Source organism: Colossoma macropomum, unplaced genomic scaffold (genome assembly GCF_904425465.1).
Source record: "Colossoma macropomum unplaced genomic scaffold, Colossoma_macropomum, whole genome shotgun sequence".
NCBI lineage: Eukaryota > Metazoa > Chordata > Actinopteri > Characiformes > Serrasalmidae > Colossoma > Colossoma macropomum.
Window position 1 is genome coordinate 11,274,271 of NW_023494810.1, and position 26,037 is coordinate 11,300,307.

The window sequence follows — 26,037 nt, forward strand, 5'->3', positions numbered from 1 at the left end:
AGCACATCTGTAGAGAGCTCTGTGAAGACGCTGCCATTGTAGCTGAGCTCGCTAATCCTACTCGGAGAAGCTGCATTATGGGTATCCCCTATCTGGCAGTGTACATAGGTTTTACACTACTTATTGCAGTGCATTGTGGGATTGTTTGAGTGCACTGGACCTAGCACAATGTTTTCTATTCATCGTTACAAAATGGCAGAACCCCAGAATCGTGCATTACACAGTGAACAGGGCACAGTTTCAAACACAGCTTTGGATTTACTAGCAGCACCACATTTGCTAGTAACCGGTAGATCACGTTCTATGAGGGCGTGACAGATGGAGTGACGGAGCTTTCTCACTGCACATATCAAAACGAGAGCCAGTTAGCACAGTAGATTAACAGATAGAACAATTTTGTTGCTTAGTCACAGGGAGACGCGAAGCCAGAGGCAGCACTAGTGAACCTGCAAGGAAAAACAAGAGAGTGCAGTGTGCCTCGCATTTTTCTGGTTTCAGTGTGAGCCCCCATCTTCTTGTACATGTCAACTGAAGAGTCTTACCCTAAATTAAAGAGTACGAACAACAGCATGCGAAATTGCAGTTTTCAAGGTGGCAACCATCTTTTGTAGAGAACAGGGAACGAGGAACAGAACAGGTGATTGGTTGCTGTGTTATGATCTATTTGCATATTACGTGTCATATAGCAATAGGATTTTATTCAGGCTAACCAGAGAGACTCGTTAGACTACTAAACATTAAAATTCTATCAGCATACAATCCAGATACAAGTCACATGAAACGACCATGTGCAAACGTTACCTCAATGTGTTTTAAACTGATAAGAATGGAAAACATTGTTAGTACTGACAGTGTATGAGCTACTGAAATGTTCAGAGAAAATCTCAGCACATACCCCAAAAGGCTCTGCGAATGCCTTGTAGCCACTGTATAAAGGGTTCGGTATAGATACTATAGCGGGATTCCTGCCAGCCTTTGTGGAATCTTCATCCTCATTCTGTTAAAGACGCAATGACATTGAAAATGCAGTAAATTCAACTTATTCATGCATACATTTTGTACTATGTTGCTAAAGTATATACATAAAGAGAAAAATATCGAATAGATTTGTAGAGATAGACAGCTGCACTACGTAAGGTTTGTGGATTTGGAGACCTCTCTGGTGGAAATGTGTAATTGCACGCAACATGTTTTGTAACGTAGGTTGTGCTTCAGACTTCTTCCTTGAGCGGATCAACTTGATAATTATGAGCATGTTGGAAGAGAATTCAAAGAGAACTCAGTCAAAACTTGGTGAAGGACACGACTTCTGAGGGTATGAGAGAATTATCTATTACTGTCATCACATCTTCATCAGTATATTGTTGATTTTGCATCTGAGACCTAAACATTGTGCCAGACCTTCTTTTTGAGCCTGTGCATGTAACGTTAATATGTATAACATATGACGTGTTCTAAAAACTCCTGATCCGACGCCTCTGACTTGTTAATGACTATTTCAGGCTTTGGGGCGGGGGCGACTCGCAGCAGCACATGTACACAATATTTTAGCTTGTTTTCTGACTCAGCATATATAATTGGAATGGTGTAGTGGTTGACACCTCAGCCTTCTACGCTGTGGCCTGGGCTTCAATCCCCTGTCTGGGCAAGCACCCTACACTATACCAAGAGTCCTTGGGCAAGACTCCTAACATTACCTTTGCCTACCTGTGTAAAATGATCAAATTGTAAGTAGCTCTGGATAAGAGTGTCTGCCAAATGCCGTAAATGTAAATGTAATGTAAATATTTCTTCCAAATTTAACAAAAGGTCTTACATAGTGCAGCTCTAAAGTGGAGTGCTTCGCTAAAACTCTTTTTTGTTTACTCATAACAGCACTGCTGTGTGCTCATTTACTGATAAACTTCAAGGTTACCTTGCCCCACTTTAATACATGAATGAATCCGTGATGTAATTCTAGATGGGTCTGTGTAATTTTTCTGAATAATGTGAACTCCTTGATCGAACACCATTAGCACGTACAACGGTCATTATAAAAATAAAATATTCATTTGTTAAAGGGCTCATTTGTGAACTGCAGTTGTTTGCAGTGAAAACATGAAGAAGAAAAATTAAAACAGGACGGGCGACAGCAGAGAACCTTATGGCCACTGTAGGTTCTACTACACGTTTGGAAAGGAAGGGGTGAGGGAGGGGATTGGCTGCAATCTGCAACCTCTAAATCTTAATGGTGCAGCATGTGCTGCAGCTTTAATAAGCTCTTCCCTACTTACTGTGTAGTTTAACATCACTGGTGTTTTCCAAGTACAAATATGTCATCAAGTACATTATCTAACTTGCTAGTGAGCTTGATACTTAGAGAGACATTATGACAATTCCCAGTGTTTATCTGGGTAATTCTCTTACAGTTACACAGTATTGATAGCCTTTTAATTGGAGAAATACCACAATATACTGCTGGTTGAAGAATACTGCGTCAGAAATTCATAGCATATTTATTAGTACATTTATTATGGATCATAGTATATAGCAAGATCTTACATCTAAGCATAACTTACACTTTACAGATCTTGATATTTCTGTTATTTTTAAGAATCTCCATTTAGTTTTGTAACTAGATTGTTTTTCATCTTTACACATATACACAAACTGAACTAGATATTTATGTACCTTAAATATTCATGGAATAAAGTAACACTGACTATAAAACATTGAGCTTGTCTGCCACATCCCCCAGCTATGCCCATGATTTTTTTAAGAAACGTAGAGTGTTTTTACCGGAGAGTTTCGAGATGATCTTACCTTGAAATACTGGAAGCGAAAGGCATCATTCCTATACTTCAGGAAATAATATGCCACACCAGCAATAACACCCCCAATAAATATGATGATCAATACTGTAGTCACAGCTGGTGCACTGGACTTCGAGTGGGCAGCTGATGGGGCTGGCGGCACCACCTGAAAATAATGAAAACATACACCTTGCCTTTAATTCGCAACCAACTTTCGCTGAAAGCAATGCATTTTTATTTTTACATATTTTATTCTTATGAATAGGACCTAACTAGCTGTAAGACAGTAGAGATAACAAAGGAAATCAAATTGCAAAGCTTTCAGCACTGAAGTGCTTCTTTTCATTAAAGATTTGTGATCATTTATCATTTAATAATGTGTAATAAAATGACCCTTATTATAAACTCACAGTGACAGGAGGTGCTCTTAAAGGGCCCTGGATGACATGGATTAATCCATTAGTGGCTGGAATATTCCAGTCTAATATTACTTGTTTATTCACCAGTTTTATTGGTGGAGTATCCTGTGGAAATAAACCATAATTATGTGATACATGATAAAAATACTACAAAATCATATATATTAGAAATTACAGCTTAAGGTGTTTAAATATGAAGGGTTAGGTCAAAAGTCAGACAAAAAGCCAGACACTTAATGTTAGATTGATCTATCATTATTATTATCTATGGCTATCTATGGCATATGTTACCCACCAGTCTAGTACATAATGGTAACATATGCCATAGATACCTATAGATAATAATAACAATAGATCAGTGTAACATTAACAAACAGTATCTATGGCATATGTTTCCCACTGGTCTAATACATAATGGTAACAATGAAAAAATCAAACAATAAGCATCTTAGAGATATTTGGGTAGTTTCTGACTTTTGATTAACTGTATAATAATTTTAACAAACCTAAATTTTAGTTAATGTCTATATATTTGCAGGATTGACCATATTAAAGATAATGAACATAAAATGTCAACCACACATGTAATTTTACCAGGGGCGCCCAAAGTTTTGCATACGACTGTGTACACACACATTAGAAATGAAAAATAACAAAGGAAATCTAAATTTTCAGAATTTCTTCAATAGTTACAATCAATGAGCTGAAAATTTATTTTAAAAACACCTTGCAAAAAGCATAATCACCATATGTGTGATAAAATAGATATAAATAATAATTTGAATAAATTACATTTGTACTTCAATATAACTCCCATCAATAAATATTCACCAGTATATTAACTTACATCAGCCTGAGTTTTGTCTGAGGTTATCACTATTACGAGGTTGTAGCCCAGTCGAGACGGGATTGCTGTATTATGCTTCAGATCCTCATAGAAATGTAGGCTGTTGTTGGAGGATATGTGGTACTCCATGTCCCTCCATGACAGAGTCTGGAAATGATATATATGACCAGGATATAACAGGACAGAAGTAATAAAGTGGCTACCAGATAGGAAAGAAAGTCTTAGCTGAGATTGAAATGGATGAAGGTAAGTCTTATGGCACGGTACTTTCTGTATTTTCCCTTGATGCCCCTTTATAACGTCTGTGTGGTTTTATGTACAACAAAAGTCATAACTCATTTTTACAGGATTGTTTCCCAGCCTCTCTTTATCCCTTAGAACTAAAAGGCTGTTTTGTTACTGTGTCTTTAAGACTGATTTATGTAAGTGAGCTCTGTTTATATGAAATTTTTGCCAACATTTTCATTTAGTATCAGTTGCATTTGTGCATTTTGTAGATCAAAACAGCATTTATGTGGACTATTCTACAGTATTAAAGTACCAAAGTGTTCAGACCTTTGATATGTACAAGGATAATGTTATGATTTATTTAAACAAGACATTTAAATAAGCTAAATATATACCAAATCACCATTTATTTATTGAGGGGTGTCTGTCCCAAACCCTTACCTCTAAATTTACACTTGTGATTGTAATACCTGCTTCTTTTTTGCATTTTTTTAAAGATATTTCTGAATTCTTTTAAACTGAAGTTAAAAGATTTAGATTTATCATGTGTTTTTAAATAAAGTAAACATTATTTAAAAAAAAAAAGCCATGTTTTCATGTCACTACCGAAACAGAAGGAGATGTATTCCATGGGCGGGGCCTTGTTTTAGCCACGCCCCCTACGTTTTACAGCAGCAAGTGAGACTGCAGCCCTGTTCAGCCTTCATTGTTTTGAAGTAAATGTGTCCCAAAGTCTAAAAATCAGTGTGGAACATTAAGAACTGTCACTACTGAAACACATATTTTCTGCAATTAAATAAACTTTCTTGTGTTTTAATGATATTATTATGATTTTATGTTTGTACAGTTGGTTAAAGCTGTGTTTGGTAGTTATGTACTGCCTACTGTTTTTGAGTTCTACTCAAAATGGGCTAAAATTGTCACTCCTGAAACATTTGGTAAAGTTTACAAAAAACATAAACAAGGTATAGGGCAGAAATCGGCAACCCAAATGCTAAGAAGAGCCATTTTGTTCTTTCAACAAAAGTCAAACCACCTTGGGAGCCACAAGATTTTATGTCAGTTTTACCATCTTGGCTGTAAATATGTCTCGGTATGTGCTGATGTACTAGTACAGGCTAAAGTATATAAATGAAAATGCAGACTTATAGCTGCTTTTCTCGCATCTCCAGCAGGAAACTTTTTCTCAAAAGTGGAATAGTTTCTTGTGAAATGTCTCTTAACGTTAGATTTTTTATGAGGCTAAAGTCAGATTCTCATTCACCAGCATTTTCCCGTTCTACCTTAAATGGTGACTGAGGCGCTAGAAAGTAACTGCTGCTCCATTTAAGGTGGAACAGGAAAAACTGAATCTGGTGAATGAGAAACTGACTTCATCTTTGTGACTTCTTAGTGTTTGACAGTTTCTCATTGCAGATTAAACGTATCAGGAAACCAACTGGAGTGATTATAAATGCAAATAAGTCCATTCATCTCCAAGTTGTCAAGGTTCATCTTAAATCTTTCTCTCTACCTTTTCATTAACTACTAGCTAGGCAAGACTGTTTAAGACCATTTATTATTAAACTGTGTTGAACGATCAGCAGAGCTTTATTTTACTGTAAAGGAGGATTATTTTATTTTTACCTAAAAATCTAATTCTGCTGTGGAGCCGTAAGAGGGCAGTAAAAGAGCTGCATGTTGCTGACCCCTGGTAGAGGGTCACTCAAAGCAAAAGAATTTTAATCTAAAGTCCAAGTCAGTTAAAAGTCTGAAAAGTGTTCTCAACTCTATTGAATCAGTTCAGTAGACTGATCCACATACAACAGATATTTAAGTCTGTTTACTTTTGACAGACAACTCACCTCATTTCCAGAGAATCCTGCATTATGGGGCACAAAGAGTGTTGCATTTGAGGATCTGGTTGAGAGGAAGTTCAAGAGATTTTTTCCCTCCACAGCAGCTTCTGCGTACTTTACCAAGGTCTGAACGAGGGCCAAGTATAACATTAATGATTAAAGAAGTCTATACATCTGCAAACAATGTGTCGTTTGTTCAGGAAAGAGAGAGAGAAGCTACTTACAGAATAAAATACTGAGAAATTTGAATTGGTAGCAACAACAGATGCCAGATTGCCGTTACAGAAGTCTCCGTTGCCCACGTATCCAGGTCCACATTCACATGTTACCTCTGCAAAGTCAAACAGAGGTTTTATTACACATTGTTCACATACACAAAGACTATGAGTGCAAAACAGCTTTTTAAAATTCATCTCTCATACATTTTTAAAGTACCTCTCATTCTGTAGCAGTAAGCATCATAAGTGCTGCTTAAGTCAACAGGATCTTTGTACAGCACTATTCCAACGTGGTTGTCACCGCACTTAACAGAAGGAAAGCGTATCGGATAGCCCACTTTCTTCCCATCCATCCATCCGGCCACGCACAAATGCATACCCAACTAGGAAGAGAAGAGATCACAGTTTTGTAAACTCTCTTTATTTGTTAGATTAGGGGTTGGGAACATGAGGCTCTGGAGCTGCATGCAGCTCCTATTGTGGCTCCACAGCAGAATTAGATTTTTAGGTGAAAATAAAATGATCCTCCTTTACGGTAAAATAAAGCTCTGCTGATTGTTCCGATACAGTTTTAACAATAAATGGTCTTAAACACTGGAGTTAATGCATAACTTCTAATTCACCAACCTTTTACCCTGAACGTTGGTGCGCAGACTATTGGTCACCATAGCAATGCAGACAACAGTCCCGTCTAGCTAGCAGCTAACAAACAAGTCGCGAGGAAGTTCCTTGTTCGAATTTTCCCATTCCAATTTAAATGGTTACGTTCTGGTGCCTCAGGCACCATTTAAGGTGGAACGGGAAAATTAGAACAAGAAGCTGGCGAATGAAAAGTTGACATTTGACAAGCAACTTTTCTACTTTTGAGGAAATGCTTTCTGCCAGAGATGCGAGAAAAGCAGCTACAGCTGAGCTAAGTTAAAGCTTAAAGCAGAGCAAAGCCTGTAGTGAAATATATTTACAGCCAGGATGGTAAAATGGACATAAAATGTTGTGGCTCCCAAAGAGGTTTGATTTTTGTCTAAAGGATTAAATGATTCTTCTTAGCATTTGTGTTGCCGACCCCTGCGTTAGACCAAACGGTTCAGGAAGAATTAACAGTAACACTGTATGATAACAGTCCCTAATAAACAGCAACTTAATCATTATCTAATAGTTTGTTAATGAAGTTAATGTCAAGCAACTTGTATAGTCCCTGTCCAAAAATTAACTGTGACTTTTACTTTTCTTTATCATTTGAGCACAGCTGCCTTTTACACTGTGTGAAATTTACATGATGAATGAGCCATCAGAAATACTCCAAAATTGCTTGGAATAAAATCACTTGACATTAACTTACATTAAGGTACATTTAGGTACATTTCTCCTGTAATCTTTCTAATTTTTTTATGATATGCATTAATAAAAGGTACCATTCAAATTATTAACCATTTTGCAAAAAACTAAACATTAATTGTAGTTTATTGTTAGTGATTTAGTTTTTGATACTCATAACATATAAATTATAAAACTTGAAATATTAAGCATTTACTTAGTTGCACAATATTATCATGAGTAAATGTTTTCTTACTGCTCAGTTAATCATTAATGTATGTATGAAGGTATATTTTATAACCTACTACATTGAAATGTAATATGTTTTGTGTGTCAGTTAATCATACAAATGGTAACATTTATTAATAAACGAGTACAAATTCTGTAATTATTAATTATCATGAACTAACTATTGGATAATGATTAACTTATATTTATAGGAGCCTGTTATTACACAGTGTTACTGAATGACCTTTATCAAAGTACTTCTCTAATGAGATGAATTCTTATGTAGGCTCATCCAGGCACATCAGCTAAAAATAACTTGCATGCAAACATGATTCATTAGTGTGAGCAGCTTCATACGATCATTAACAAGCTCATTAGCTCCTTCTCACTGTATACTGTGTTAGTTAATGAAGCTATTCAGTATATTTAAACTGCTAGGTCCTCTGTATGTTTACACCTTGCAACATTTGTGTTTGTAAATAGAAGATATCTTATTAGGATTTGAAGTTATCGTTGTGTATACAGTCTTATTCTGCAAAAAGAACATTATAAAATAGACAGTTGTGGTTCTAAAAGCTGATTGGCTGAGCCACAAGTACTGGACATAAGTCTATATTAATGTACCAAGTAATGAAAAACTATTGCAGTGTTATTGCATCTTTAATAGCTATGTTGCTTGTAAAACGAAAACCTACAGTTAACCAACTTCATGGCTTGGAGGAAGAAGTGTTAATTGCAATAATTATTAAACATAATTTAATTCATTTTTTTACTGAACACTGATTTTTTCACTTTGTGTTTAGCCACAGTTTTATAAAATGTAATACTTTTACTGTTATTTAAAAATGGCCTGTTTTTGCTTTAACATTGCTTTATTTAGCCATGTTTTCATCATCGTTTGACAACATGAAAAATGCAGAATCGGCCCTACTGATACCGAATACAAATCAAATGTAAATGGGTCAATGACGAATAAGGCTTTGAAAATAATTCTTTAAAAATTCTCATTAAAAGGGATATGATGTAAATTTTTGTATCTGCAAGATTCAATGTGTTGATATCGGTTCCAATATTTATGAAAGGGCGGCTGACGTTGGCATTGCACCATTAAGGTCACTTGGGGTCTTTTATTAAAACATGTTAGAATAAAAGTCCTTTGTTGTCAGTGAAATTAGAATTTACATACAAAGTTTTGTAATGAATACTTCAAAAGTTGCAACTTGTAAATGACCTTGTTTAAACATTGAATTTAAAGGTTTCAAGCACAAAATCATGCAAACTATTTTATTTAGAATTTTGTATAATTAAATTGCTCTTTTTTAATAGCTGACTTAACCTGCATCTGGATGGTCGAACCACCTGACAGTTTTTTGATGTGGAAGGCGCAAATGCCTAAAATGAAGTTTATTCTAATGCACTGAAAATATACTGTGATATGTCACGCATTTATTCAATTATTTAACAGGAAACTGAGGTACTTGGACATAAAAAAATGCACATCATGTCAGTGACCCAAATGCAATTATTTTACTGTGTAACTGTATGTAATATCACTACTGTCTAAAGAAAAACATGTATCTCCAAAATAGTAACTTTACAGAAGAAAGGCAGGAATTTTCTTAACTTTTAATGTAATTTAATGTGAAGAGATTTATTAATCCAAGTAACTTTGATGCATTTCTATTGGTCCATTCGGCATGAAATTTTTACACAGTGTAAAGCACAGCTGCTGTGCTCAAATAATGTAGAAAAATAAAACTCAACAAAAATGGAGATACGTTTTTTCCTTTGGATGTGTGATTTATGGAAACTGAATGTAAAGCAAAACATCAATAACAACTCTAGACGTCTGATTACTGATTTACTGCTCAAAGGAAATGATTCCATTAGAGGAAATAATGTATTAAAAGCAAATCCTGTGAAGCTTTTACCTGTTGTGCATCAGAAAGCTGGGTGAGAGTAGCGAGGGTGGCACCTTCAGCTTTGCAGGCCACCTCCGCTGAGGTGTAGTTCATTGTATACTTCCCTGCTGGTGATCTCAGATGGAAAACGCCAGCGGTTTTGGCTGAACAAGAAACAGTCCCATTAAGTATTACTAAAACTAATCCTAGTGTGTTGTAATGTATGCACTGGAGGAGTGGCTTTATCACTACACATTTCTCTTTTTAGGAGTTTACCGCCATACAACACAAATCCAGTATGTGCAGACAGATAAATAGCAGGGCATAAAATACACAAAGCACTTCACACTGTAACAAAATGCATAATTCAGAACAGCAGCCAAAACTGCAGTGCAATAAATGTTATTTATAGGGCTGTATGTGCAGTGTATGAGCACAGGTTGCTGATCTAGGGGAATAAAGAGACACTGTAATAGTGCAGAAGGAATTGCGGTAACACTTTCTATGAATGTCACCTTTGTAAGCATCTATAAACACATGTTATAATGCATTCATAAGGCACTATAAACATGGCTATAAATATTTATAAAAATGCATTACACGTTATAGCCATGCTTATTATGCATTATGAATTGTTAAGATAATACATTATAAGTACTGATCATAACAAATTATAAGAGCTCATAAGTTGTATTTGTCCGCTCTAAGTAAAGTGAAGCATACTGTACTTAAACGTTCTTCAGTGATAAGAGTGAGGGTTCAAGTTGAAGTATTTACTGAAGGATTTACTGAAACACTAAAACATACACAATAAAGCTCATTACAGGCTTCAAATGTCAGAGTTTAAACTAGTGCTGCCATCAGTGCTTTACTCAATGTGGGAAAGTCAGTGTACACCACCGTTAGCCTGGTATTTGTCTTTACTTTGCACTCTCTAAGCTGGGACTGACTTCTGTGGCACTGACAGTATAATATGTTATCAACACTACTTATAATGCATTATATTAACAATTCATAATGTATAAAAAACATGGCTATGAAGTGTAATCCAGTGTAATTCATTTTTGTAAATGTTTATAATCATGTATATAATGCCGTATGAAGGTATTAAAACATGTTATAAATGTGTTTATAGATGCTTACAAACGTGACATTCATAGAAAGTGTTACCGGAATTGTTTTTGGTTAGATGGGGAAAACTGCATGAAGCTTGCCAAGGGGTTATTATCTAAATGACCAGATGACCATAAGAATCTATAACATAGATTGGGTCTGACTGCTACCTTTTTAATACATTCCAGCAGTTATCATTTGTGCACATGGCAAATCTGTTAATGTTCGGCAGCAGCAACAACCATGGAAGCACAAGCGAGTCTTACTGTGGAAATGTAAGTCTTTGCAGATGGCTTTGGCATCGCAGCCTCCATTGTCCTCCAGGCAGCGGTCCACAGGTGGCACCACCTTCTCAAGGCACTGGACACCATTTCCCACGTACCCCGGGAGGCATTCACACCGCCTCTCATTCTGACAGGTGAAAATGGACTTCATGAAATCTGTTTTGTCATGTGTTCTCTACAGTGACCTTAAAATGAACCTCGACTGGGAGCTCAAAATTTATGCATGATTAAAAGATGTAAACAAAGTTCATTCAGAGTGGTTTGGTGTAAAATGCTTTGTTCTAGAGAAACGTACTGTTAGAATTGTTGACAGTGGTGATGATAGGAACCAGACGTCCACATCTAAAAGCTCCCTCACAGAAGCTTTTGCCCTAAAATGCTTTTGTTATTCATTTATGTTTGAGAGCTACAAACAGAGTGCTGTAAAATAGTAGAATAGTCCCCAAAGACGACCTATTATATTTCAGATATATTCCTATTTTACCATCATCAGCGTTAAATATAAAAGCTCAGAAGACACATGTAGGTTCTCTGGTGGTTTTGGATAGTAAATAAAATGGCTATGTTTGTGTTGTTGATATCGCAAACTCTGGTTCTGTAAAGGAATCAAAATCAGTATTTTTCTCTATAATGAACGATTTCAAATCAAATCACTCTGTTTACATCTTAACAATTAAATTATGCAGAAATTATTTAGAAAAATCTGTGGATTTCTCCTTTAAAGGAGCCTCCTTGTAAGTTTAACAGGAATGGGCCGGGCTAAACTGCTGAACGTTGAACAGGCAGTATGTGTGAATGCACTGGTTTTCGTACACTTCGTCAAATTGTACATGCTACATGAACAAATATACTACATTGTTTTGGAAATAAGCTAAGAAAATTAGGTTTTCCATGCATGCCCTTTAAATCAAGCAAAAAGTATATATATAGTACTTACAGGTCCAGTAACAATGCAATTTGCAAAATCGCTACAGCCGCCATTAACTTCCTCTACGCAGGGGTTGATAGGGGAGCAGACAGTGCCATCTCCAGAGTACCCTGATTTACACGAGCAGGTGACGTTGGTACCTGTCTGTGTGCAGTCAGCCTGGTCGTGACAGCCTCCATTATATTCACTGCACAGATCAGGAGCTACAACAAAAAAAACATGAAATCCTTAACATTTATCAGTGACAAGTACAGCTTAACCCATTGAAGTCATAAACATCACCAGCGATGACAAAATCATGCTGCAATTTTGTATAAATTATTTTTTTTACTCATATCTCAATGAAATCAGCTGAGACATTGTTTGGAAAGTGCAGATTCTAAACTTTCTATCCACACCACATTTGTGGTTTGAATGCGAAAGCAGAGATATTTTATCATATATATCAAATTTGTAAATTTTCGCTGAAATAAAAGCCATCCTTTAAATTGGCCACCGTTTTTGTCATTTGTTGATAAAACAAAGACAAGTTAGAAGTGCAGACTTGAAGCTGTTGATACAGAATGTAAATCAAATGTAAATGTAACTATTACATAACTGAGTATGCAATAATTATGTAACTATGTAAATAATTATGTAACGTACTGCAAAACAACAGCAATAACTCAGACTTATGAGGGTTGCAGATCCATATCTTACTGTCTGGATTTCACACTGATAATAAAATGAGTATCATATGAAGGAAAGAGAAGCATATAAACAATCCGCATTAGGGATACATATCGACAGTGGAGTCATATCAGCAGCAGCAGAGTATGCAAGTGGAGCGGAGCCGCTATTCTGTAATCACTCCACTCCAACTCCGCTCCAGGTTTTCTGTTTTCTGTTTCTCACTCGCTCCTCGCTCACACATCAGAGAAAACCTGCTCCATATAATTTATTCTTTTGATATTTATTTAATGTCTATAAAGTATGGACATTGTGCATTTCATTTACTTGTAATTGTAAAAATGTATGGCAGTTATTAAACGAAAAACTAGTTAAATATTCTGCGCTACACAGTTTTTTTTCCAGAAGGTATAGGTGTGAAATGATGGCCCAATCACAAGCCAGAAACCTGCTGAGAGTAAACAAATACACGTTTTAACATGATCTTCTTTATCATCCGTGCAGTAAAATGGATGACGCTTTAACTGTGTTTGATGTCTGTAGAACTTTGTTGCGATCAGTGAGAATTTCCAGTGCAGGCCTGCTAAACAGTTCCGTCCTGTGTGAGCTCTCGTGGTCACCCTGCCGTGTCACTCCCCTGCTAGAAAACCCCGCATAGACCAACATGGCTGGTCACCAGCAAAACCAGTGTATGCTGCATCCTGGATGCTGGTATGCTGGTTGGCAGCAAAACCAGCATATCACTGCTCTCAGAACAAAACCTTGTATCTCCATTTTTTGTCATTGGTAACACTTTATTTGGATGGTCCACTGTAGATGTTTGGTAGATGCTCAGTATATCTTAAACAAACCAAAATCAGATAAATATATATTAAATGTAAGTTGCGTGTAAAAGATTCTATTAAATCTATCCCTAACTCTAAATCTAACCCTACTCCTAACCTCAAGGCAAAACCTACACCTACTCCTAAACCTAACCCTAACCTTAATGTTGTTGACAATCAACTCAGTATCACCAGAAAGCTTGTTAATAACTTATCTGTAGATCATCTGTAGTGGACCATCCAAATAAAGCATGACCTTGTCGTTTTTCTTTTTTTAAAATTTCTTTTACATTGTGTGTAAAATTCATGATGAATGGACCAAAAGAAATGGCCCAAAATTACTTGAAAAAAAACATCTGGTTATACTGACTTACATCAAAAGTAAACAATGTTTTTTCCATCTCCTGAAAAGTTATCGTTTTGGAGATATGAGGTTTTGTTCCGACAGCACCAATATGCTATGCTTTGGATGCTGGAATGCAGATCAATCAGCACGACCTTTCTGTGTGACAAGCTAAACCAGCACTAGACCAGCAAAACCAGCACACACCAGCATGGAATGCATGCTGTGCTGTGTTGTTTTCAGCAGGGTCCAATCACACAGAGGTAGTCAACACTGAGTTAAAGGCTACGTTCACATTACCAGGTTGAAGTGACACAAATTAGATTTTTTCCCCTAATGTGACTCAGATCTGATGTTTTCAGAGCTGTGTGGACACACAAATCTGATCTTTTTAAATCCGACTTTCATATGTGGTCCTAGATCGGATACGTATCTGATTCGTGGCCATGCGACCTTAATGTGATGCTCAGATCGGAATTCATGTGCTTTTTTGCCACTGCACGTGTGCCATTATTCAGCGTTACCATGGCAGCAGCGCCGAACAGAAGTTAAGGCCTGTAAACGGTGGAAAAGTTGCTAATCTAACCTTTTTCTCCTTCGTCTCGCTCTAATATGAACAGCTGATGAGAGTTAATTACCTTCACAGTGAAGGCTCGTTCACATGACGTCACTGAGTAGGATGTGTGCATGCGGGTCATTTTAGGGCAGCAGTTTTTTCACATTAATGACAGATTTGAATCACTTACCTAAACGAGTGTGAACTTGTGTCAGAGAGATCGGATTAGGGCAAATAATCGGATTTGAGCAATGAGGCTTGTAATGTGAATGTAGCCACAATATTTGCATTTTACTCATTTCACTTCATTTGTAACTATACAGAAATAAATATTACATTTATCTGTAATGCTAATCTAGTTATATTAAAAATCCAAATGTCTACTTTTTATGTGTATATACAACAACGTTCCTCAACCAATGCCTACAAAGATTTTAGGTACTTCACCCTCTACGGTGGATGACATGGAAAGATTCCAGGAATCCTGAGAAATCTCAGTGTGTAAAGGGCAAGGCTGACAGATGGCACTGCATTTAAAACCATCATGCTTCTCGGATGGATATCACCACATGGGTTTAGGAATACTTTGACAAACTGTTAATAAACCCTGTTTGTCACTGCATCCACAAACATAGGTTAAGACTGCACTATGCACAGAGGAAATCATATGTCGACAACGTCCAGAAACACCACCGACTTCTCTGGACTCCAGCTCATCTGAATTGGACTGATGCACAGTGGAAGCATGCATTATGGTCTTATGATTAGAACATTTTTATGGAATTTGTTCATTAAAATTATAGACGTGTTCTCCACACCAAAAAAGTAAAGCATTGTTACCAGCAAAAGTTCAAAATCCAAGGTCTGTCATGGTATGAGGGTATATTAGGGGGTTACTTGCACATCTGTGAGGGCACCATTAACTTCGGTGGAGAGACAAGTAGTTAAACCTACCTGCGCAGTTGAGGCCGTTTCCTTCATACGGAGGTACACACTCACACTGGTTCTCAGGCCGGCACACTGCGTTAGAGTCGCACTCAGGGGAACAAACAGGCTTGACTTCTATTAAATCACAGTAGGAGAATATTAGTGAGAGTCAAAACACATTATAATTGGGAACTTAATGAAGTCAGATGTTTTTTTTTACCAATTTTAGATTCGCATTGCTTTCCTGTCCAGCCCTCATTGCAGAAGCAGCTGCCATCGCCATCTAGGCCGTCATCACACTTGCCGTTAGCAGTACAGTTGCAGGCTGCAAGCAGAGGTCATTTCATATTTATTGAATAAGTAATTTTTACCGAAACGTTTAATGAACAGGGTTATGGAGCTAGACAGACAAGTCTTCAGTCGAGTCTGCGGCATAAAGCCTTTAGTACTTACAGGTCCTGTAACGATTTTTTGTGTGTAAACTTACTTGTTAACAAGAAAACAACAAAACGACAGCGCTGCACATAAAATGTAGGACACAGGTTAAAATGACTTGTTTTGACATTACATTTTTGGAAATTAACCAGATAGCTTTATAATTATGCTGTTGCTGGAAGATTTCAATGAATGTATTTCAGTTCAATGTCAGTGAGGTAGAACAGGCCAAAATCACCATATTAAAGATGGACGCAGACATTTTATGTGTTCTTGTGTTCATTTAAATGACCATTTTAATAACAATGAGAATGAGAAACTGTGTTAGATAGTAAAATGACAGGCTAATCATGAGAAAAGGCAGTCCTCTGCATGCAAGAGCCAGTTTAAATGTAAATTTTAAAGTTTCAAGATATGGAGCTGCCATTAAACCAACAGTTTGGCAAATAAATTACACCCCACCCCACCTTGCCCCAAATGTAGTAGATCAGCCAAGACATGTTTGATGTCCTAAGGTTGCTTCTTTATTTGTGTACAGCAGCTATGCTGCTTATGTAGCTAACAACAGAACTAGCACCAAGTTAGCACTGTGCAAACTGCATGTCCTAATCATCACAGCTTGCCTCAGACTGCAACCAGTTGATATCAAATAGACTTGCTTATGTTATTTCTGACACTGTATGACAGTGTTCAATCAATAAAATGCAGAAAAGTACAGACACAGTTCAGGCTTAAAGAAGGCTGCTAGCTTTCAGCCATGCTAACAAACTTCTGTCCATGTTTATAGATACCAGTGTGTCAAACAGTGTCAGAAGCCACAAGCAAGTCTATTTGAAATTACTTAACAACCCAGTGTGGTTTGAGGTTAGAATGTGATGATTTATTTATGCAGTTTGCACAATGCTATGCTAATGGGTAGCTATAATCTCCCAGTACTTGTTATTTACTTAGCCTCATGGCAGCAGTGTGAAACTAAAGAAACTCCAGACACCAAACATGCCTTGTCTAATGGAAAACATCTGAATGTAACTGCAGCACCATTTAATTCACAAAACAAGCAGGCGAAAAAGACTCCAACTTTAGCTCCCACATCTTTAATTTAAAGTTGTTAGTTTGCTCTGCACATCTTACTCTGGACAGTTTCACAAACCTTGGACAGTATTGAGCAGCTTCACTCAGCGTTTAAAGACACGGAGAGGCCGTTCCATTTTATTAGCATCACAATCCCAACAGCAGCCTGTAAGCAGCCATGCTGTGTGATTTTATCCACTTTTTGATGGCTGAAGCAGCATATTAAATTGAAGGCTTCACAGTGAGCTAACAACTTTAATTCACTTTGTGTTTTTGTTGAGATCGAAAACAAGAAGCCAGTGTAGGGAACGTTACTACTAACGCTACTAGCAAGGTCTAAGTCAGTAGCATAGCTAACTGAATAGTGTGACGACCGAGCTTATTTAGACAGGGGTTCATTTTATTTTTTATGCCTGTGTTTATTTCGACACGTTGCTTCTGTGTGAGCCATTTCAGTACCTCACTGTTAACCAGCTATTCAGAGCAGAGCTCATCAAATAATTCATGAACCCACCGAAAAAGTGAAAACAGCTTGTTTCATTCATGCACCAAATCGTGGGGTTGGAAAAGGGCATGTAAAACTGCATCTGGGTGGATTTTTCCTACCCATTTAGTTGACAAAGAAAACAAATTGCATTATGGAAATGAAAAATTCAGCAGAATGAATGCTTAAAAGTATGAATTTGGCTGAATTCTCGGTCAGACAATCTCTAGAGCATAGGCCAATTTTAGGTGGGCTTTAGCCCCCCCCCAAATGTTATTTAGCCCCCTTCTTCTTATGTAAATGTATGGGGGACCAGATTTGCCAAATTGAAAAATAAATAAAATTAAAAAATAAATGGCTCAGTAAATTAATCAATAAATAAAAAAAAATAAATAAAGTATATACTGCTTATTGTGATGGTAATTATACACATATTTCCTTTTTCTGCAGTTATATATTTCTCAATTCATTTATTTCTGTATTTTTTTTGTTTTATTAATGCCATTTTTATATTTTTTCCATATCTATATTTTTAACAATTGTTCGCTTTATTTTTTGATTCATGTATTCTTTTATTTATTTATTTTTTCATCAATTCATTTATTTATTTTTTCATTAATTCATTTATTTATTTCTGTATTTCTTCGTTCATATGATAATCAGGGGGCGTGTTTTTCACGTTCAGGCTTAGCAATCAAGCCCAGGAGGAGAAGAGCTGATTAAACTGTTCTTTCACTCCATAAAGAACTGCACGGGCAGACAAACCTGCTGATAAATAACTCTCGATGGCATCCACAGGCCGAATGTGAGATGGGTGTCCAAATGTCTGAGTGGTCCTTTGTTACAGCTGAGAGAGCAAGACAGGTACAATCGATCTACAGAATCTGATATCGATCATCCAATAGGAATATTAAGACGCTGTGACATCATTGACTGACGGCCCCTTTATTAGCATAAGGACAAGGAAATACAGAAATAAATAGAGAAATAAATAAATATATAAATTAATAGTTATGAAAATAAATTAATAAAATAAATTAATAGAAAAAATAGGAAGAAATGTTAATAAACAAACATATAAATAACAAAAATAAATACAAAAATTAGTGAGAAGGGGAAATTACTAAATAGACATAAATAAATGCAGACATTAATTTATATATGATTTTAATTATGAATATATTAATTGTTATGTATATTTATTTATTTTTAGATTTATCATCATTATTCTTTGCAATTCTACTTCATATATTAATTTACTAAGTCATTTATTTTTTTCATTTTGGCAAATCTGGTCCTTCATATAAATGTACCTCTCCAAATCATCAATATACTGTAATAGCAGGGCGAGACCTGGGGAGGCGCTGCTACTGCTCTAATCCAGCGCTGCCTCTGCTGTACTACCAGAGACTGACTAACGTAATGTTCAGCCAATCATATCAGAGCTCATACGTTGTAAGCCAATCATATCAGACCCGGGGGAGGGGCTCTGTTTCTGCACTGTAACCGAGCTGAAGACAGGATTTTAGCTAAAAGCTCACTAAAATAAATACTAGACGTTATTTAAAATGTATAACAGACAGAGTGAATATATCCACCTACAATATGGATTTGTGGCAGATTATGGTCAGGATAGCCGGATATCTGTCTCTTACTTGGCTGCTTAACTCTACTGAGCTTAGCTACTTAGCTAACCTAGCTACTGAGGTGAAGAAAAGAGGCTAGGCTAACACTAACATTAGTACGACGGCGTTTTAGGGCCGCTGCTAATAAAAATAAAAAAGTAGACTTCGAGAATAAAGTCGTACTATTTCGAGAATTAAGTCGTAATATTTCGAGACAAAAGTAGTAGAATTACGACATTAAAGTGGCATTAATACCAGGTACGGGCGCAGTATTATGGCCAAAGGCTTTGCAAAGGGAAGGCAGCACCTCCTCGTGTTAAATGAGGGGCGGTGAGTTGGTGGAGTTACACTTTCATATCGATTCACCCATAAAGAAACACTCAGTCTCCCTGTCTCTCCTGCACATCAGCACCAGCCTGTTATTAGTGTAAGAAACAGCTGAAACGGCTGAGCAGGAAACTGTTTATCTAGAATAAAGAGCCAGACTGACTCGGAGGAAACTAACTGTCTGTTCTGTTGAAGGAGAAGCGCAGGCAGGGTCGTCTACACAGCTATTGGGGGCTACATCTCCGCACCATTCAAAGAGGACATGGAGTTTCACAGACAATGAGAATGATAATCAAAATGATCGATACACAAGCAGACGGGAGTGAGTACAGCAACCGAGACCCCAACGTGTTATGGCAGCCCCCCTACAGTTAGCCCACTTTATGCTCCAAATATTACTTTTTTTCTCGAAATAGTACGACTTTATTCTCGAAGTCTACTAATTTTATTTTTATTAACAGTGGCCCTACAACGCCGTCGTACATTAGCTAACTAGCTGACAAGACAGCTAGGTTAGTTTGGAGAGTGCGAACCATAGATATAAACACCTAGATGCCGCGTTGGGTCCAGCCAGGCACGTCAACGGCGTCATCATTTTAGGGCGGTCAACATCACTGCAGGACTGCATTCAGTACCGTTAGAGAGCGGTAGTTTAAGTAAGATACTGTCCAGAATTACACTATTTCAAGAATATTGTTCTCAGAAAGCGGGATAGGATTATATAACGGAGGGAACGCAGTGATCCACGCTCTTGTTTGGGTGATGCGTATTGTTTGTGTGATGTTTGTGTAGATATGGCCGTGTGGTTGGTGAGGCACAGAGAACCTGTTTTTGTGATTGTTTTTCCTCTGGTTTTATATTAAGCTTATTTCATTTAATAGTCTATTCAGGGGGTCTTAACTTTATGTAGAAGATGGTAAATGCTTTGTAGGTAACTTATACCACTCCTTAATCCGTGTAGATATTCATAATAGATTAACTTTAGCATTTTAGTACACGAAACTGCACGCTTCTTATTTGCCAGTATCTTGTTCGAATTTTCCCGTTCCACCTTAAATGGTGCAGCTCCAGGCAGAAAGTGACTGTTGCACCATTTAATGTGAAACGGGAAAACTCGAACAAGATGCTGGCAAATAAGAAGCCAACGTTAGCTTTGTTCTTCTTACTGTGTTTTGGGGGGTTTATTTTATTGTGTGTGTGTGTGTGTGTGTGTGTTTAACGTCAGGTGCAGACTGAATACTGCTGGTCCTGACGGCTAATTAGCACGATCAGTTATTAAAGAAAGTCTAGATTAATCTATATCCGAGGATTATAACAAAATAAATTTGGTGAAAATCGAGTATTTAGGAAGTTGTGGCGGATTTAATCCTGAGACTCATCATCTCTCAATACAAGCGAATTTGTTCACAAGCAGATCTTGACCGCCCCAACATGGCGGACGCGCAGACGTATCGTCTCAGATAGAGAACAACGGACAACGCGGCATCTGGGTATTATATCTATGGTGTGAACGACCAAGAGGGGTGAGAAGGGTCTGGCATGTGTGCAGCCAAGCTCTACTGTGAGAGGAATAGAAATTACGTTACTGACAGCTGTTATTTTTGGTTTTCTGTTTGTCTTTCTATTCGCCAGATTCTTGTTCAAATTTTCCTGCTGCGAGGCGCCTGAATGAAACTGCTGCAGCATTTAAGGTGGAACGGATAATTCAAACAAGAAGCTTCAGCTTTGTGTGAAAAGTTCATACAGTGTTGATCATAACACAGTTTTATATCCCTCAATTCCTCAACCTATGGATTGAAATTAAGAGGCAGCAGCTCCAGAAGGCAAGTCAGATGAGAAGACTTTTACCAGTTTTAAAAAAAAAGATCGTTATTTCCTTGAGTTCTTTTTAATCTGAGATTAATAAAAATGATTGTATTACTAAACACAGGATGAGAGGGAGAGAAAGAAGCTGAAGGAGACTGACAGGACTGAAGGAGCAGATCTGATGGAGGTTAGTGATCAAGAAGAAAGTGAGGGAGAGTTGTGTAAGCTTTTGGTTAAAATTAATAATGAATTTAATTGAACTTAACTAAGAAAATATAATATTTGTCACCATGATCATGAACGTCTGTCACGTAGCTTATTAAACATGCCTACAGAGCAAAATCACGCTCCTTCTGACTGCACCAACTGAACTGATCTATAATCTGTATATTTGAATTATATATTTAAGACCTTGTAGTTTATCTAAGAGAGAAGAGATAGTGCTGCTTGACTTCAGTACCTTTGTTTGATCTGTGCCTACTGTCAATGAATGTATATAGTGTTTGTTATATTAGCTCTGTGTTTAATACAAACTATGAAGAGACCAATTTACTGTGTACCAATTTGACCAAATAACAGTTTTTTCAATGGCTGATGTACTTGAAATTTTCTGGCTGTTGCTACTCTAAAAGGGCATTATAAACATTTTCGGACCATTTAAAAAAAAAAAAAATCTTTGGGGACTATGCCCCCAGACCTCCCCTAGTACAAGCTTAGCCCCCTATCCATGAACCTGTATTGGTGCCCCTGCTCTAGAGAAACCACTGAGAAAGCGCTACACATACTGGCCTATATGATCTAGTTTCTATCTTTGGTTGTGTGAAAGATTTTCTTTAAGATTCATGGTTGGAAAAAATAGTAATTTCACTTTTAATGGTTAATTAATGGTTGATGTTATCATCGATCACACTATGGTGTGTTTCACAGCACTCTCTGACTATTGCAGCTTCTCTGTATGTGAAACTGTGACCCCGAAGGGTAGATTGGAGCTTTGTTCCCAAGTGCTACAAATTGTATTGCTGTGTTTCAAGCAGGGCTAAGAAACACTCCTCAGTCTCATTTGAACATAAAATTGTGTCTTGACTCATAGATAATGGTATAAATGAATATGTTGGCTAAAGCCAGTGATTATTATTTTTTACGTAATGTTATATGGGTCAACAAAACTGAAATAGCCGATGTGGGATGACGTGGTATTTTTGGAGAGAAACAAGGTGTTTGTCACAGAAGGCCAAGGCCAACTGAAAGAAACTGAGTGATTGTAAAAGAAACAAAAGTCTTACATTTCTAATAGAACTCAGTGAAGTCAGAAACTGCACGTGAGTGAGGATAATGTGAGGTAGTTGGGTGAGGGGTCCTCACTCCAGATTTCCCTGTTTTTACCTTTGGCTCGTGAGATTAACATTTATGTATTTGCGAAGCCTCAATCGTTAAATAAATAATTTTGTTTTCGTTTTTTTTTTTAATTTTGAAATAAACAAGTTTATAGTGGGTATTTTTTTTTCTCAATTAATAACGTGATTTCCTAATGCTGTTGTTATTTCCTAATTCTGCTGTTTATTTCGATATGTAAAGAACGCGATCTAACAAAGCTAAAAAACTGGTAGATTTCAATTTGGTTTGTGTCACAAGCATCACTTTGATCAAGAAAATACGTTTATATGAATATTCTAATAAGAAATTGTGAGTTGTGTTTTGAGTTTGCATGTGTTCTCACTGAGAAACTGCCACAGTTTCACCAACAATAAAGGCAGCATGGAGCTTCTTTTATACAGGGGTGTCAAACTCAACCACTATAAGGGCCACATTAAAGAATCTCAACAAATCTGTGGGCCAGATATTTTGTTTTATTTCATTTTTGATTAACATTTTGTTATAACTCGAACTGGCCATTATTTATTAAAAATATGATAAATTGTCAACAGCAAGATATAGGCACTGGTTGTAGACCTTAAAATATGACATGAATACTTGAAATATTCAATATTTAAAAGTCCCCAGGAGCTCAGTCTTTTAAACCTACCTATTTGTTTGAACTGGACACCTGGCATCTTTTTTTGCTGCAAGTTTATTCAATCTTGGGCTCGGTTTCTGAGCTGCTGAGCAAATGTTAGGTGCTTATACTGGTTGAACTGCAGCTGAAATGCAGCTAGTGTGTTTAGTGATATGACTGGTGTGGATTTGAATTGAGGTGAAACCGCTGTCCCATAGACTGTTGTTGGGGTAGGAGGGTCAGAGCACACATTACGCATTGTGAAATGAGCTAATATTAATAGAAAGTTAAAATTTTACCATTTCATGAAAAATATTAACTCATTTTAAACTTGATGGCAGCAGTGCATCTCAAAAAAGTTGGGACAGGGGCAATTAAAGGCTATAAAAGTAAGTGGTACTAATAAAAAAACAGCTGGAGGAGCAATCTGCAACTAACTCACATGACTGGGTATAAAAAGAGCATTTTAGAAAGGCAGAGTCTCTCAGAAGCAAAGATGGGTGGAGTTTCACCAATCAGCAAAAAACTGCATCTAAAAATTGTGGAACAATTCAATGTAAAATTGTGAAGACTTTAGATATCCCACCATCTACAATATATAGTATCATCAAAAGATTCAGATAATCTGGAGAAATCCCTGTCCCAACTTTTTTGAGATGTGTTGCTGCCATCAAGTTCTAAATGAGTTAATATTTTTCTAAAAATGTTAAAATGTCTCACTTTCAACATCTGATGTGTTCTATGTTGTATTGTGAATAAAATATGGGGTCTATGAGATTTGCAAATCATTGCATTTCTTGCATGTTTTTATTTACATTTATTTACATTTTACACAGCATCACAACTTTTTTTGGAATTGGGGTTGTAATTTTTGAAAATTACCTGTGCAGTTAGGGCCATAGTGGTTTGTGTGGCAGAGCTCGCATGCTGTCCCATTAAATCCAGGATGACAATTACAAGTGCCTCTCCCAAATCGCCCATCATCACAGTCACCATGTTCTCCACACGGTGCCTCCAAGCCCCCCGGACACACTAGAGAAAATAAAAAATAAAAATACACATAAGAAGACATACATATCTACTAGGACTGAAGGATTAATTGCTTTAGTATCAATATCACTATTTAAAAGAGCTGCAGTTTTAATTATGTCATAAATTATTTAACACTGTGTTTTAAATAAGTCTTTTTAGAATTGTCTTACATTGAAATATGTGTGCAATAGAGGAACCAGGTCTTGCTCTCACCTTGACAGTCTCTTCCATAGTGGTTCTTACAGCACTGCGAATGCCAGATCATTTTCTTGCACACTCGGTTACAGCCCATATGGTAAGGTCGGAAGTCATAAGGGCTTTGGTGAAAGTATTGCACGTCATCAAAAAGAGTGTGATGTCTATACCTATAGCGCCAGGGCGGTCTGCAGAAGCTGGTTGTGTTCTTTGGAGAAAGGCAGACATCAGTACAAAGTTGAGCGTAATTATGAAAAGCGTCACTAGAAGATGCATAAATGTCTTGTTCTCTGTACTTTAGAATACTAGTTTAGTAAAATATTCCAATACGTATGTTCCTAACTCTGAAGTAAGTGTGGGGGCAAGCACTGTGATAGATCTTCATCAAATAAAAGAACATAATAAACCTGCAGTTCAGTAAATGTTGTTTGGACACTTGTAGTACACTGGTATCTTTTGTTCGGCCACAGAACTGTAATTAATCTAGTAATAAAGAACAGAATTGCAAATGTTAAATGAACTTTACAGTCTGTGGCAGCTTAGCTTAAGTTAGCCTAACATCGTCTTCTCTGAAGACATTCTGCCGAGGCTGCTTAAAACATCCGTTTGGTCTGATGTACGAGAGCTGAGATGTGTTTTTACTCATTCATTTCCTAAAGACCTTAAGCTGTTTTTTCTTATCTTTGAAACCTGAGGTCTGAGGATGTCCTACTGCATATGCTGTATCACTGAAGGAGATTTTTATACAGTCAGCAGCTGCGTTTTTACAACAATCTCATCTATTTTAGGTACAATAACCATAGTATTAATGTACAGTATTAATGTGGCCCTTGTCTGTCAAAGTGGGCAGTTCTTGGTCACATTGGAACAAAATGCACTTCACATTTTACAAGGGTACTGGTACATTTCTGATCATCAAGGTACCAACAATGTAAATGCACCCACAAAGCTAAAATAACAATCTTGTGATCTAATGACCAGCAAATACATTTTTCTCAGAGGAAAGATGCAAATTTGTACATAGTTCCTAACCTAATGTTTTAAAACAGAAAAATGAAAGTAAAAGCTGCAGTGGAATTACTATAAAAGCATAAATGCAATGAAATAGTGCAGCTATGTTCCCTAAACAAAGAATGTACAATCAATGCAACATTTACATGTTAACCATCATCGGCAAACTTGATATCCCATTGTTTTCAATGGAGCAGCAATGGAAAATTCCGCTACCAGCAGCGGCAACAGCAGTAGCCAGCCAAACATTCTCTTACGATTTCAAATTTTCCAGCTTCCGCTGCCAATCATGATGGTGGTGTAAACAGAATGTTGATTTTTTTTTTGGGAGCCATGGATGCAAAACATCTCATTAATGAAGTCCAGGTGCCCCCAGGTTATACAACAACAACTTAAACAATATAGAAAATGCTCCTGGATTTTCCACCTTAATTAAACAAAATCAACTCTGCTAAGTCTCTGCTCTGATATGTATCTATGTTTTCATGACTGCATGCTGCTATTGGTGGTGTACTGCTGTGGGGGCATTACATATTTTCAGTGGCAACATGTAAACCAGGGCTGTCAAACTCACCTGCTATAAGGGCCATATTAAAAAATCTCAACAAATATCTGGAAACGTCTATATT

At 36.9% G+C, this 26,037-nt stretch overlaps 1 protein-coding gene across 1 annotated transcript in view; it reads right to left on the reverse strand.

Annotated features, from left to right (window-relative positions):
• stab1 (stabilin 1) overlaps window positions 1-26,037 on the reverse strand; it is an 89,594-nt gene that overhangs the window by 2,220 nt on the left and 61,337 nt on the right. The window contains exons 55-68 of the mRNA XM_036559229.1: window positions 24,416-24,605; window positions 24,053-24,202; window positions 15,650-15,754; window positions 15,457-15,564; window positions 12,120-12,313; window positions 11,165-11,309; window positions 9,816-9,949; window positions 6,560-6,725; window positions 6,349-6,455; window positions 6,131-6,250; window positions 4,059-4,205; window positions 3,203-3,316; window positions 2,803-2,958; window positions 896-997 (exon numbers count right to left, since the gene is read on the reverse strand). Coding sequence (XP_036415122.1) covers window positions 896-997; window positions 2,803-2,958; window positions 3,203-3,316; window positions 4,059-4,205; window positions 6,131-6,250; window positions 6,349-6,455; window positions 6,560-6,725; window positions 9,816-9,949; window positions 11,165-11,309; window positions 12,120-12,313; window positions 15,457-15,564; window positions 15,650-15,754; window positions 24,053-24,202; window positions 24,416-24,605 — 1,938 coding nt within the window. The remainder of the gene's footprint in view (window positions 1-895; window positions 998-2,802; window positions 2,959-3,202; window positions 3,317-4,058; window positions 4,206-6,130; window positions 6,251-6,348; window positions 6,456-6,559; window positions 6,726-9,815; window positions 9,950-11,164; window positions 11,310-12,119; window positions 12,314-15,456; window positions 15,565-15,649; window positions 15,755-24,052; window positions 24,203-24,415; window positions 24,606-26,037) is intronic.